The sequence below is a fragment of the Mustela nivalis genome, assembly GCF_964662115.1.
Source record: "Mustela nivalis genome assembly, chromosome: 6".
In the NCBI taxonomy this organism is placed as follows: Eukaryota; Metazoa; Chordata; class Mammalia; order Carnivora; family Mustelidae; genus Mustela; species Mustela nivalis.
The window spans coordinates 43013287-43026483 of record NC_139025.1 but is presented as its reverse complement, the minus strand read 5'-3'; the positions used below and the strand labels follow the sequence as shown (position 1 = coordinate 43026483).

The 13197-nt window shown below is 42.9% G+C and overlaps 1 protein-coding gene across 3 annotated transcripts in view; it reads left to right on the top strand.

Moving 5' to 3' along the window:
- The window catches only part of TMEM260 (transmembrane protein 260), a 68750-nt gene extending 57643 nt beyond the window's left edge, over positions 1–11107 (top strand). For all 3 annotated transcript variants that reach the window (XM_082735065.1, XM_082735064.1, XM_082735066.1), the window contains 4 exons: positions 2572–2748; positions 4236–4289; positions 6115–6205; positions 10150–11107. In XM_082735065.1, the coding sequence (XP_082591191.1) occupies positions 2572–2748; positions 4236–4289; positions 6115–6205; positions 10150–10404 (577 nt within the window). In that variant the 3' untranslated portion in view covers positions 10405–11107. The remainder of the gene's footprint in view (positions 1–2571; positions 2749–4235; positions 4290–6114; positions 6206–10149) is intronic.
- The last annotated feature ends 2090 nt before the right edge of the window (positions 11108–13197 follow it).

Genomic DNA, 13197 nt, shown 5'->3' with positions numbered 1-13197 from the left:
GTTAGTGGGGGTTTTTTTGGTTCCCCCCCTTCCCTCACCAGCATTTCAGAAATGTTATTTTGTATTCTTTTGACCTACATGGTTTCTATTTGGGAAATTCACAGTCATTCAAATTGTTGTTCTCTGTGCAATGTATTGTTTTTCTCTGGCTGCTTTGAAGATTATTTGTCTTCAGTTTTTAGCGGTTTGATTATGGTCTGTTGGCATGGATTTGAGTCTGATCTGTTTGGGGTTCACTGAGCTTCTTCTGTAAAAAGGTATCTTTCACAAAATTTGAGAGCTTTTTAGACATTCTTTCTTTACTTCCTATGCTTTACATTTTTTCTCTTCTCCATCTGGGACTCTGATGATATGAACATCAGACCACAGATACCTGAGACTGTACATTTTTTTTTTTTTAGTCTTATTGCACTTGGTTTAAATTGTATTATTTCTCTTGATCTGTCTTCAAGTGCCCTACCTGCCAGTTCCCACTTTCTCTCTCTTTTTCTCTCTCTTTCTTATCCTCTCTCTCTCTCTCTTTCCAGACATTAAGCCCATCTGGTGAATTTTTAATTTACATCATTGTATTTTTCAGGTCTGTAATTTCCATTTGGTTCCATTTCATATCTTCTATTTCTTTGTTGAGATTTTCTGTTTTTCCATTCGTTTCAAGAGTACTTCCCTTTCCTTGTTGGTGCATGCTTATAACAGGTGTTTTAAAGGCTTTGTCTGACGATTCTAATATCTGTGTCATCTTGGAAATGACATCTATTGATTGCATATTCCAATGTGAGTTGAGATTTTCCTGGTTCTTCGTATGCTAAATAATTTTGGGTTGTATCCTAGACATTTTGAATATTTGGGCCTTATTTAAATCCTCAAGAGAATGTTGATTTTGTTTGTTTAGCAGCAGGTAAATCTCAGGCTGCAAGTTCTGACCTGCCTTCTGAGGCCTATAATTCCAGTGTTGGTTCTGTTTTCAATGCATTTGGAGGGCTATCTAAATCCGTCCCTGTGTATGCTGCCCATTACCCAGTCTGGGACCTGGGTGGCCATCTGACCAGTGGTTCATTTCTCAAAGTCTGTTAACAGATCCACACATACAGAGCTCAGAGATAAGCCAGGAGTTCATACACAACTTTATGGGATTGCTGTCTTGACCTCCCTCCTTTCTGTCTTGACCCTGGCCCTTCCCCCACCTTGAAGCCTTCTTTCCAGTTCTCTGGTCAGAAAACTGGGGCTTTAGTTTCCCTCTTCTGCCATGCACTTTCTGTGACTGTCTATGTCTGGGACCAGGCTGCCAGAGAACACAGGGAGGTAAAGAGCAGTGAGGGTTTGCTCCCAGCTCTTGCAACCACAGCTCCTCTGATTAAAGAGACATGTTCCTTTCCCTCTAAATTTTGGGAACCAGAAGGGGAAAGATGGCGAACTCACCACAGGTTTGGTGGAACTTAGAATTCTAGTGTCTCCAAGTCCTCCCATTCCACACATTCTGTCCACGAAGTCTAGTGTGCAGTGGGAGGGATGGGGAGAGTGTGCTTACTCCGTCTTCCCCAGAACCAGAGTTCTTCTCATGTTCGAACACTGTATTTTGTATCAGTTACCTCATTTAATCTTAAATAGCTCTGAAAGGGTTATACCCATTTCACAGATGAGGAGACTAGACACAGGTCGTGAAGTAATGTTCTCCAAATCACAAAGGTCATAAATGGTGGGGAAAAGCCTTAAAATCTATGCCAAAAGTATCTCATTTCAAAGTTCATGAAGTTTTTCCACTTTCAAGTACTTTCTTCTAATATGCTCCCCCACCCCTCACCATACTTAGTAATAGCTACTCAGGCATACACCATGAATTGGAATAGAGCTATTGAGTTATAGTGAGTTTGAACCAAGCTTATTTAAACCATTTCTATTCCTGATTTTTGCAGGATTCAAAGCTCCTCATACTTTATTCAGTTTAACTAATTTTATTCAGCAAATAATTATGAATTAGTTAAGCATTGTGCTATGTGTGACTCAGAGTTAATTTAGAGATAGAGAGCCTATCCTCAGGTGCTTCTGGGCTACTCGGGGAGATTTGTGAATGCAAACAATAGGTACAATACAGTAATGATAAAAGAGACAAAAAATAAAGGACAGTGGGAATTGAGGAAGGAGACATCCAAGTAGGGAAGTAAATGCAGCTGTATATTTCCACCTGTAAAATGAAAAAAAAAAAAAAAAGGTGTCAAAGTGTCTGTTTACTGTGAGACGGGACCACAGAAATGGACACTAACAATGTTTGTCCCAACGTGATTTCTTATAATGTTATGAACAGATCAGTTTTATCGTTTATGTGTGTTAACTTACCCCAGCTCCCCCAGACAGCTTTTTTTACACTAATGTAAATTCTAAACAGCCCATATGGGAAAGATTTAAATAAACCAGAATGTTTACACATGGTTTTAACCATGTGTAATGGTTAAATGGTTTTTAACTATTAATGGTTTTTAATGGTTTAAGGAGTCAAAAATCACCCTTCATAAATTATATTTATTAACATTTAGAACTTTGAGTTAAAATGTATGTATATTTTTCTGTTTTCAATAGAAAAAAAACATTTGTTTGCATAGGAATTCATGAAGGTGACCCAACCTGGAAAAAAAACTATTCACTGTGGCCTTGGGGCTCTTGTGACAAATTAGTTCCTTCAGAGATTGTATTCAACCCTGAGGAGTGGATTAAACTTACAAGAAATATCTATAACTGGACCGAAGAATATGGAAGGTATGAATGGCAGCTGTGTTTTTCATCAGATCATAGCAGTTTTGTGTGCTTAAAAAACCTACTAAATATTGAGATGCCCATGCACTTTTTAAATTTTTTTAAATTAGTTCTTAATACAGTTATTTGCTGCCTATGCGAATCCTAATAGAGAACATGTATTTCTTGTCTTCATGTTTAAAGAACAGTAGGGAGATTGGAGGGCAAGGGGGGCTGTGGCTCCCCGACAATTTGGGGCACAGCGTCTTCCACTTCCAGCTCTCATGACGCCATATTGTCTGTCATCCTCTGTCTTGCACCCTCAAAATGGAAGATATCCATTTTGAGGAGAAGAGCTTTGCAAGATACTCTGTGTCCCATGAGAGTTTGCACAATGCATGAACTTACTCTATTTGTTGTTCTTTAGGAATGGCATGTAACTTCTCTCTGGGAGAGATTGGCCCTTGATGAGTAACTTGTTCTTCACAGTTGTTCGTCATTAGCCTCATTATGTTTTTTGTGGAATGATCTGTCTTCCTATAAGCATCTCTACAGAACGGACTCTCTCCCATGGAAATTGAGTCACCCTCGATAGGAATGTGCCTCCCTTGCATATTTTTAAGTTATGAATTATTTAAAGATTTGATAACTATTGCTTATAATTCAGGAACAGGCAAGATGATATGAAAAATGCTACAAAGGGGTTTTGGATCCATTTATGAGCAATCAGACCACATTGCACCCACTGGAGATGGATAAGGAGGTCTCTATCAAAGCACTCAGTGACCATCATGAGGAAAAGTTAGAAAATAATCTATTCTGGGGCACCTGGCTGGTTCAGTCATTGGGGCATATGACTCTTGATCCCAAGGTTGTGAATTTGAGCCCCATGTTGGATATGGAACTCACTTTTAAAAAAAAAAAAAAGAATATAAACTTTTCTGCAAACAGCTGGCCAAAGGACAAGTACCCAACACCACTTGTTATGTCCATTCCATCAAAAAAGACACATAATAAGAAAGTTTAATTAAGAGAAAGAAAAATTCAGCAGATGGTTTAGCAAGTGTCCAGTGAGCAGCATCCTGGCTCCAGCCAGCAATGATGGTAGCAAAGCCAGGAGTCCCTTCTCTCAGGCTTATCGCCCTGCTTCTCAGCTCTTTGGTTCTTGGCTGCATCCGTAGAGCGACCCAGGCCTCGCCCCGTCCCTGTTGCCCAGCTAGCACTTCTTAAGGAACAGCTGGCTCTTCCGTGCCTCCAGCCTCTTCCCACTAATCCTTAGTCTGCTCCCATGGGGCTCTGGGGCTCATTATGTAGATTAAGAACACATTTACCAAACTTTCAAATTCCTAGCGATCAGATTTTTCTAGGAGAAGTTTATTATTTCCATCCCTATCAGTACTTCAAGATCCAACCTATTTTATTTGCCCTGTGAAATTATAAAACAAAGATTACATGTCCGTAGCAATAAATGTAGCCAGCAGAAAAATGTCACTGTTTTCTTGTAACTGCAGGTTTGATCCATCTTCTTGGGAATCTGTGGCCAACGAAGAGATGTGGCAAGCAAGGTGACTAGCCCACACTTACGTGTTTGCAGTCTGTTTGGGATTCAGTGTTGATAACAAAATAGCATTTGTGAGCATTTTACAAAACGGAGGTTTTTGTCCAGAGCCAAATTGCAACATGTGATAGAGTCTGGAACTCCCCTCTGCCTGACTCAGGAACTCTGGGCTGCTCCGAGGCTCTCCTGCCTCAACTAAACCAAAGTATAATTGATTGAGGGGAAGTTGGTAAGGCCCTGAATCCCTGGGTAATATGCTAATTATTTAAGCACTGAGCCAGTACTTCCTAGAGGCCAGACACCATGCCGGGTTTGGAAGCCACACCTGTGAATACAACAGGGTTCTGACCCTCAAGGAGCTCACAGTCCAGTGGAGCAGACGGACTTGTTGAGTGCTGACATGCTGTTGTTCCTCTGTGGAGCCCTTCACAGGGACGTTCTGGATGCCGCTGGTTCCTGTCGTTATTTTAAATATTTAGAATACCAGGGCGCCTGGGTGGTGCAATCAATTAGGCATCTGACTCGTGGTTTCAGCTGGGATGGTGATCTCAGGGTGGTGGGATCGAGCGCTAGGTGGGGTTCCACCCTCAGTAGGGAATCTGGCTCTCTCCCTCTCCGTCTGCCCCTCCCCACCACTATCTCTCTCTCAGATAAGTAAACCTTTTAAGAAATAAATAAAATACTCAAGATATCTAACACTCACAGACTTTGGCCTAAATACAATATTAAAGTCCTCGGAGTCCCTGGGTGGCTCAGTGGTTAAGCCTCTGCCTTTGGCTCAGGTCATGATCTCAGGGTCCTGGGATCCAGCCCTACATCGGGCTCTCTGCTCAGCGGGGAGCCTATTCCCCTTCTCTCTCTGCCTGCCTCTCTGCCTACTTGTGATCTCTGTCTGTCAAATAAATAAATAAAATCTTTTTTAAAAAGAATTTTTTAAAATATATTAAAAAAATAAAGTCCTCAGTGGAATACCGACAGGGATATGAAGTACATGGGAAGCATTCCTTCAGCAAAGGAAGGGGGCCCTGTCTGAGCCAGAGACTGTGCTTTGCACTGAGGATTGAGTTATGATATAAAGGATTTACATAAGTTTAAAGAGGGTTTTTTTTTTTTTTTTTTTAAGTCAAGAAATGGAGCTTCAAAATAGCAATTACAAAAATAGCCATACTGCGGTTTAGGCAGCAGTGTTTTTGGAAAAAGTTGGAAGAAGGTCTGTTTGCAAGTGATCAGCCTAGTTATAGGGACAAACACTTGCTTTGAAGACCTGATCAAAGATGCACCGTATGTTTGCACAATACTTCACTGTGACTGAAGGTGGGAAAGCTGGGGAGGAAATCACATAAAAGAAGAAAGCAGGTCATGATCCAGGCAGGTATTGACTTCATGGGTTTGCCAAAGACAGTTTGGATGAGACACATGGTCCAAGAGTCTGACTGCCTTTGAAGAACGAATCACACATGGCATGGGCCCTTGCGATGGGCACTTCGGGGCTGGGCTGACGAACTCAGTGCCCCTGTGCCCCTCTTCCCAGCTGCTCTCCCGTGACAGTGATGTACATCTGGTGGAGAACCGATGTATAATCGTGATGAAGAATTTAAGCTTTTTCCTCAAAGCTTTGGCAAGCATTGTGAATGCCGCGTGTTGGCAGCGGGGAAAGAAGTTGTTGTTGGTTCTGAGTAAACGTCTGTGACTATGAAAGGAAAAAGTATTCAGTAAAGGGTTTTGTATATTCTCTATCAGTGGGAAGTCAAGACAGATGTAGCTTTAAATGTGAAACTTGACAACAGGGTTTTAATGAAGGTTCCTCTCCCTCCCCAAACCCTGACTCCCAGGATGAAAACACCTTTCTTCATCTTTAACCTGGCAGAAACTGCGAACATACCTTCAAGTGTGAAGGCTCAACTCTACACCCACGCGTACAACGTATGTTACACTTTTATATCCCTAAATATGTTTGGAGGGAAGGTGGTGGTGATTGGAATGGAGAGTTTTTAGTAAAGTTTTTACTTTGTCATGTCTAGTTTTATTTGATTTGTAAAGCGGTATAAATGGAATACTACTCGTGTATCACAAATAATGTCTAAAGTAAATGGTGCAGTTGGCTGATGATCCCCCATCCCCAAAGATGTCTGTGTCTTCATCTCCACAACCTGTGAATGGATGGACGGGCTTCCATGACCGAGGGGACTTTGTACATGTGATTAAGGGTCTTGTGGTGGGAAGATGATCCTGGATTGTCCAGGTGGACACAGTATAATCACATGGCCCTTCTAAGAAGGAGGCGAGAAGGTCTGAGGCAGAAAAGGAGAGGTGATAATACAAGTGGAGGGCGGACGGTAAGATTCGAAGGCACTGGGTGGCCGGCCTGGAAGGTGGAGGAAGGGGCCACAAGTCGGGGAGGGCAGGTAGCTTCTGGAAACTACCAAGGTCAAAGAAATAGATTCTAGAGCTTCGAGAAAGAACACAGCCCTGCTGGTTTTGGAGAAAACAACAACAACAACTTGATTTTACGTATTTTAACCACCAGAAGTGGAAGATAATACACACATGTTGTTTCAAGCCACTGTGTTGGTGGTGATTTGTTACAACAGCAACAGGAAATACATAGGAAGAAATTGGAACAAGACCCAGCCCCCACCAGACAAGTTCTGACAGGTGGCCCTCCATGCAAGCATCCTGCCCCTCATGGCACTTGAAGCAATAGGTTTGTGGCTGATTGGGACTTCGTGAGAAAGATAAAGGGTTTTGGAGACTGGCTCTGTGCTGGGACTGTGGCCCCAGGAGGCCAAACTAGCCATCGAGGATGGGGGTCCTTGCTGTGAGGAACAGGAGGACAGGACGTGCTGTTCCCCATTCTTAATGAGTCACTGCTTTTCTGCGATTCATAGCCCTGGGCTCTTGACACACCGTCAGAGACTGTCTCGGAGCCTACTGTCTAGCAAACAGATGTCCTGGCAAGGGCCAGTAAGACCCAAGCCCTGGAGCCATGTGTGTGAGCAACTGAGGTGTCTGTGCTACCTCCAGGCTGCTGTGAGGCTGCCCACCCGGCACCAGTTCGGTGCTCGGTCCAAATTGCACGGTGTCCCGTGAGCATGACTCGTTTGACTCCTAAATATTGTGATCATGGGCTCATTGTGTATTTCTGTCCTCATTTACTCACCGAGCTTTTCTTGAACGCCTAGCCTGTACCCAGTATGTGGCAAAGATAACCAAGCATTGTCCCTGCTACCCAAGAGGTAGCAGTCTTACATTCAGTTTTGCAAGGGACACGCAGGGTTTACAGAGGAGCTGTAGGGACAGCAAGCTGTACATGCGTCTCCAGTCCTGGAGAGGGGCTGGTGAGGAAGGGAGGGGAGCCTTCGGAGGAGACGTCCCTGGAGTGTCACCTTGAAAAGGTCAGAAGGAGCTGGCCAGACACACAGCAGGTCAGAGTCGTGAGAGGGTAGGTAAGGGAGGACAGTCCACAGGGACAGAGGCAGAACCCTCCGAGGCACCACTCAGGGACAGCAAGGGATGGATTATAGGAGATGACAAGCTAGAGTTCCATCTGGCAGTAGCAAGTTCCAGGTTCAAGGCCAGCGCCACCGTTAATTGCCAACTCTAAGCTCACCTTTCCAGGCCTTGATTTCTTCTAAAAATAGAAGTGGGCTTTAAGCTTTATCAATTATCTCACGTGTCCTTCTGAGGCCATATCCTATTCATCTCTAATACCCTGTGATTGTGTGAAAAAGCAGTATTTAGTGAGGAGAAATCTGAGACTTACTGTTATTTCATATTCTTATCATTGGCCCATCCCATGGTCAATGGCTAGGCCATTACTGAAGCTAATTCACAGATATATTTTCCCTCTGGGCCTGTAAACTTTACTCTTTTCAGTGGACACAAATCGGTAGGTCTCTTCTGTGTGTATGTCTCCAGATGTGTGACCTTGTTTGCAAGCCAAATAAGGTCAAATACGTGATGGGTCCACACAAATCCACCTCCTGGCACTGGTGGTTCAAGAACATTCTTCTAGGTGCAGGACATTTTTGTTGTTTTTTATAGTATTCCACTCAATAGCGTATACAGAACTTTAAGTTTGGGGGACCTAAAGTTCAGGAATAGTGGGGGAGCAGGAAATAGCCGTTATCTTTAGGAATACATTTGATAAATGGGTGTCCCCAGTAAATAGAATAGAGTCTGCCAAGATAAATGTCACAGTAACCCATAGAAGAGGAAATATAATTCCACGGGATGAGAAGTGACCAGCTTCTTAAGATACAGCACATGTGGCTTCATGAGCCACCCCAGATAAGTCAATGGTGTGTCAGTAACAGTGTTCTAGAAACGGGCAGTATGATTGTTCCATAGCTAGAGAATACATAACAGGGAACACACGACTGAGCCTCTTTTTCTCTTGAGCCACTGGAACAGTGCTCACTGAAGGGCTGGCCTCTGTTTTGAACTCCAGAACCTTGGTAGGTCTTTGAGCACTCGGGAAGGTAAAGAAGCTACACAGTTCTGAGCTTGTGCTCTGTGCCGGCCAGTGTGCCGTGCGCTTCACATGCGTCCCTCCCTCTTCGAAGGGACGCTTGGGAAGAGAAGCAACAGTAGAGTCAATAGACCATGAGGAAAGGTAGAGAAATACTGGGTATCTGACCAAGAGAATGGAAGAGTGGGAGGCTAGCTTCATAGCTATGATGTCCATCCAAGTTCAAGGTACTGTTTCCTTTGTTCTGGAGGGAAAGAAGCGAAGGGGAAAACTGCTTTAAAAGCCAGCTGAAAGACCAAAGCTTATTAAATACCAAAATGACACATCGAACATGAATTCTGAGATTTTTCCTGTGGATGCAATTTAAAAGTAGGTTAGGTAGGGATGCATTTATCTGCCCTGGAGTGGAAGTTGGGGCAATAGCTAGTATATCGGGTCCCTTTCCACTGAATGACGTGATGGATACCATTCTAACAGTGGAAGCCCCTGTCCCTGGAGAAAGCATCATTCCTTGTTCCTCGTTCTGTGTGTTCACCGCATCTGTGGCCAACTTCGTGTTCCTGCAGATCCAGCTCCAACTTGCTAATCTCCCAGAAGGCTGTGGAATTTCCAAATAAACAAGTCTAGTATTCCAGTGTGCAGATTTGGATCTACTTTATTTGTTAAATTTTAATGTTTCTCCCTGGAAAACTCAATATCAAAGGTTCAAACTCTGTCCAAATTCCTATGATCTCCGATGTTGCAAAACAAAATTCCTGATTTCTGTGGGCAAAATTTTAACTATCGAAATTGTAATTATAGGATGCCCTGAAGATTTTTGGTATCTCGCTCTAAGGATGTCTCTTAAATTCTCCTACGCCCAGCCTATTCAATGATGGATTTGTTGGAGCTGGTTTATTGTTGCCATTGTTACTACTGTTGTTTCTAACAAGAGAGAAATTTATGTGAAAAAGAGGGTCAAAATTTAAATTCCTTCCAGTTCTTTTTCTATGCAGTTTTCTAAAGAAAGCTATTTTTTTTTCTCCAACAGCTAAATTTAGAGTTTCAACCTTTCTGCCTGTTGAGTAAATAGCTTTCCATGAATTAGAGCTAAATCCCTTTCCCAGAACATCTTTCTGGAGGAAGAGCATTTTGTCCTGACACAGTGCGTCTTGGGTTCCCTCTGCAACATCCGAAAAACCCCAGAAGCAGTTTCAGATGAAGCACATTTGCCTCCTGCCACCGTAATAATTACAGTCACATTCTTGCATTTTCTGCATGGCCTGGCAATGATTCGATTTTTACTATAGGCTGCTTGGATTTTTCCTCTTGTATGATTAATTCCTCTGTGTTTTCTGTGTTTTGAAAAAAAGTCAAGGGATAACAATGGCAAACCAACGTCTTTGCTGTTTTTCAGCTTTATAAGGAGATCGTCTCTTTACAAAAGGAACACCCAGTGAATTGGCACAAGAACTATGCCATCGCCTGTGAGCGGATGTTACGTCTTCAGGAAAGAGGTGTAGACCCCGAAGTCTTGTTATCGGAAACCATCAGACACTTTCGTCTCTACACCCAGAAAGCGCAGAATGATCCACAGCTGCCTGATCTTTTTGTTGCTCTAAAGCACCTAAGAAAAGAACTGCAAAGTCTGAGAAATAGGAAAAATGTCTAAGGCAGCAGGATGTGAAAAAGTTGCTCATCGTTCAGCTTCCGGAATTCCAAAGTCCAAACGTTTTTCCTCTAAGAAAAAAAAAAACTAAAAAATTTTTTTACAAATTCAAGACAGTCATCTCCCAGATCTGGTACAACAATCCTGTTTCGTTGGGTGTTTAAATGATTGTGATGTGCTATGTATGCAAATTCTGTGTACCCTGTGTCAATTAGCATATCAGTGAGAATCTTCCTGAAAACCTTCCTACTTCCTCAGTCTCTCACCTAATGACTTTGCTTGATTAGATGCTAGAAGAGAATGGGCTATTTTCACTTACTTTAAATATCGATTGTGAGTCTTTTATTGGGATCAGTGTTGAAAATTGCTTATTGATTATTGGGATCAATTTTGAAGATTAAATTCATAAAATAGTAATACCAGACCAAAGACACATTTTTTGTTTCCCAAAAGCGATTTTTTTTTAAAGAGCTAACTTTGCTCTGCTTCAAGTTAAAAATCCTTTTTTTTTTTTTTTCCTGAGTAGCTATGGTTGTTACATAATCTCACACTTCAAGCTAAACACCAACCCAGTGAACATTCTGAAAAAAGTTGGGAGTTTTATTGTCTTTGACAATTCTCTGAAATGATTAAAAAATAAAGCTAATTTGTTTGCTTTCTTTCGGTTGCATAAAGTGGCAAATAAAAAGGATTTTGTATTTCCTTAGTTAATTTTATATTTATGTTTTACTTCTGTTTGGGCTTGTAAATCCGGGCCCAATAATTAGTAGGCTCCTGCTGCCAAAATGCAAAAAAAAAAAAAAGAGAGAGAGAGAAAAAAGGCGGGGATGGGGGGGGGCAGGGGGATGGGGAAGTGGTTCAATAAATTCATTTCTGTTACAAGCATCTTTTATACATATTACTAAAGAGAACATAGTAAGAAATGCAAATAATAGTTCTTTATTTTATTATGACAGTTAATTAATAGCAACCTGTTTTAATGAATAAAGTCACTCCGAGTCCTTCAGCATTTCCTAAGTAGAGGCCAGAATCTGTAGGGATTCTTTTCCCCCCAATTGTATAGCTCCTAGACTCCAAGCGCTATATAGGCCCCTGTATAGAAATGCTCACTAATGAAGAGGGAGGGCTAGAAGCTTGTCTGCATTCAAAGATCACTGGTGAGTCATTCAGCAAGAAAAGGCCCCTTACCAGGAATAGTCACAGTTCCGTGGCATTGTACTAGCAAAAGGGTCTGATCAAAGGTCTCCCGTGGAGCTTGCATGGTTCCCTTTCATACTACGACCATAATTAAAACCACTAATTCTCTTTTAAAATGCTGCAGGATGCCATGTAGGCATCTGTCTGGAGTGTCCTTTGTGATGTCATAAGCTGTTAAGGACCAGTGCCGAGGGCTTTTGAGTGAAATGCCAGTCATGAAGGTGCTTCAAGACAAGGGTGCCTCTCAAAGCTTGACAGGGCCTTGACTGCACAATTCGAGCTGAATTTGCCCCTTGTCAGCTGCCAGTAAATAAATCTCAAAGGGGGAAAAGCTGAAGTTTCATTACCTGATCCATGGGGCTTTGTTGGTTTTGGCATCACACGGGGGAAGCTCTTGCCCCTCCATTCTCTGGATTTGAAGATGTCCATTGGAGCCTGCAGTGCCTGGACAGGGTTCAGAGCGGAACCTTTTGAAGAGTGTCAATAGTTGTAACAGTTCAGCTGTTAGGAAGACAAATAAATGGAGGAGCTCATTAATCCGCTTTTGGCTCTCGGTGCCTTTTGCCCTTTTATCACAGCCTTATTAGGCTCCTACTCATCTTGAACCAGAAAAAAATGAATTGGAGTTGTTGAGTACTAATTGGCAAAGACTTTTCATCATGGGCCAAGAACTTTCACTGACTTGAAAGTAACTTCTCCACAGGGAAGGACCAAAAACCTGGTTTACCTTAAAACAAAAACCTGTTGGATGCGGCGTGGTGGAAAAAATGGACGGAAGCCCTGAGAAATCGTCTAAGTTTATCCGTTTGAAAGAAATCGTGTGCGATTCGGATTTCCACTTTTCTTCAAGAGGAAAAGTACGATCAAATTCAAATGAACTTTCCCCGGCCCAGGCATTGTTTTTCTCGGTTCAGGAAAGAGATGGCGGGCACCGGTGAGGCGAGGGAGTATCTGGAGATCCGTGGGCATCTGTCCACACGTGGCGTCGGAAGGACCTCACGGAAAGCAACATTGCCTGTTGGTGGCCTTAAGGATGGCAAATGGTGGCCTCTTTCTGAGGATATCTGCCTAGTACGTCTGTGTCTCTGCAGAGGCGCTCCGGACGTCCGTCAGGATGGACGTCCGGTTCCGACTGTGGTCATATGGTGCATAGATTGTTCTGCCCGGTATTTTGTGTGGCAGTGGCTTTGGACCGCTCTCTCTTGAAGAAAGCAACGATATCTATGTGATGGCCCAAAGTAGATAGGGTCATAATTATTCAAATTGCTAAAAACCCTCAGCACCTGCAAAAAACAAAAAGCTGAGCTGAGACTTGGGCCCGTCGGGCTTGTTTCCAGATCAGCTCTTCTGAAGCATTCTCTCCCTTCTCTTGTGCGCGGTTAAACAAGTTGCTTTCTATTTCTTGCTCTTCCTTTTCCTTGGCTGGTGCACAAGCACCACAAGACCTGACAGAAGGGGTCTCCTTTAGTCTCACCCCCCCCCCCACATGGAAGAGCATGCGAAGGAGGTGACTTCTCATGCAGGATTTGGCCAGGATTCTCCTAGCAATGTCCCCAGAGTGCCACGAGTTGGCAGGACGACAGGAACCCCACAAGGCCA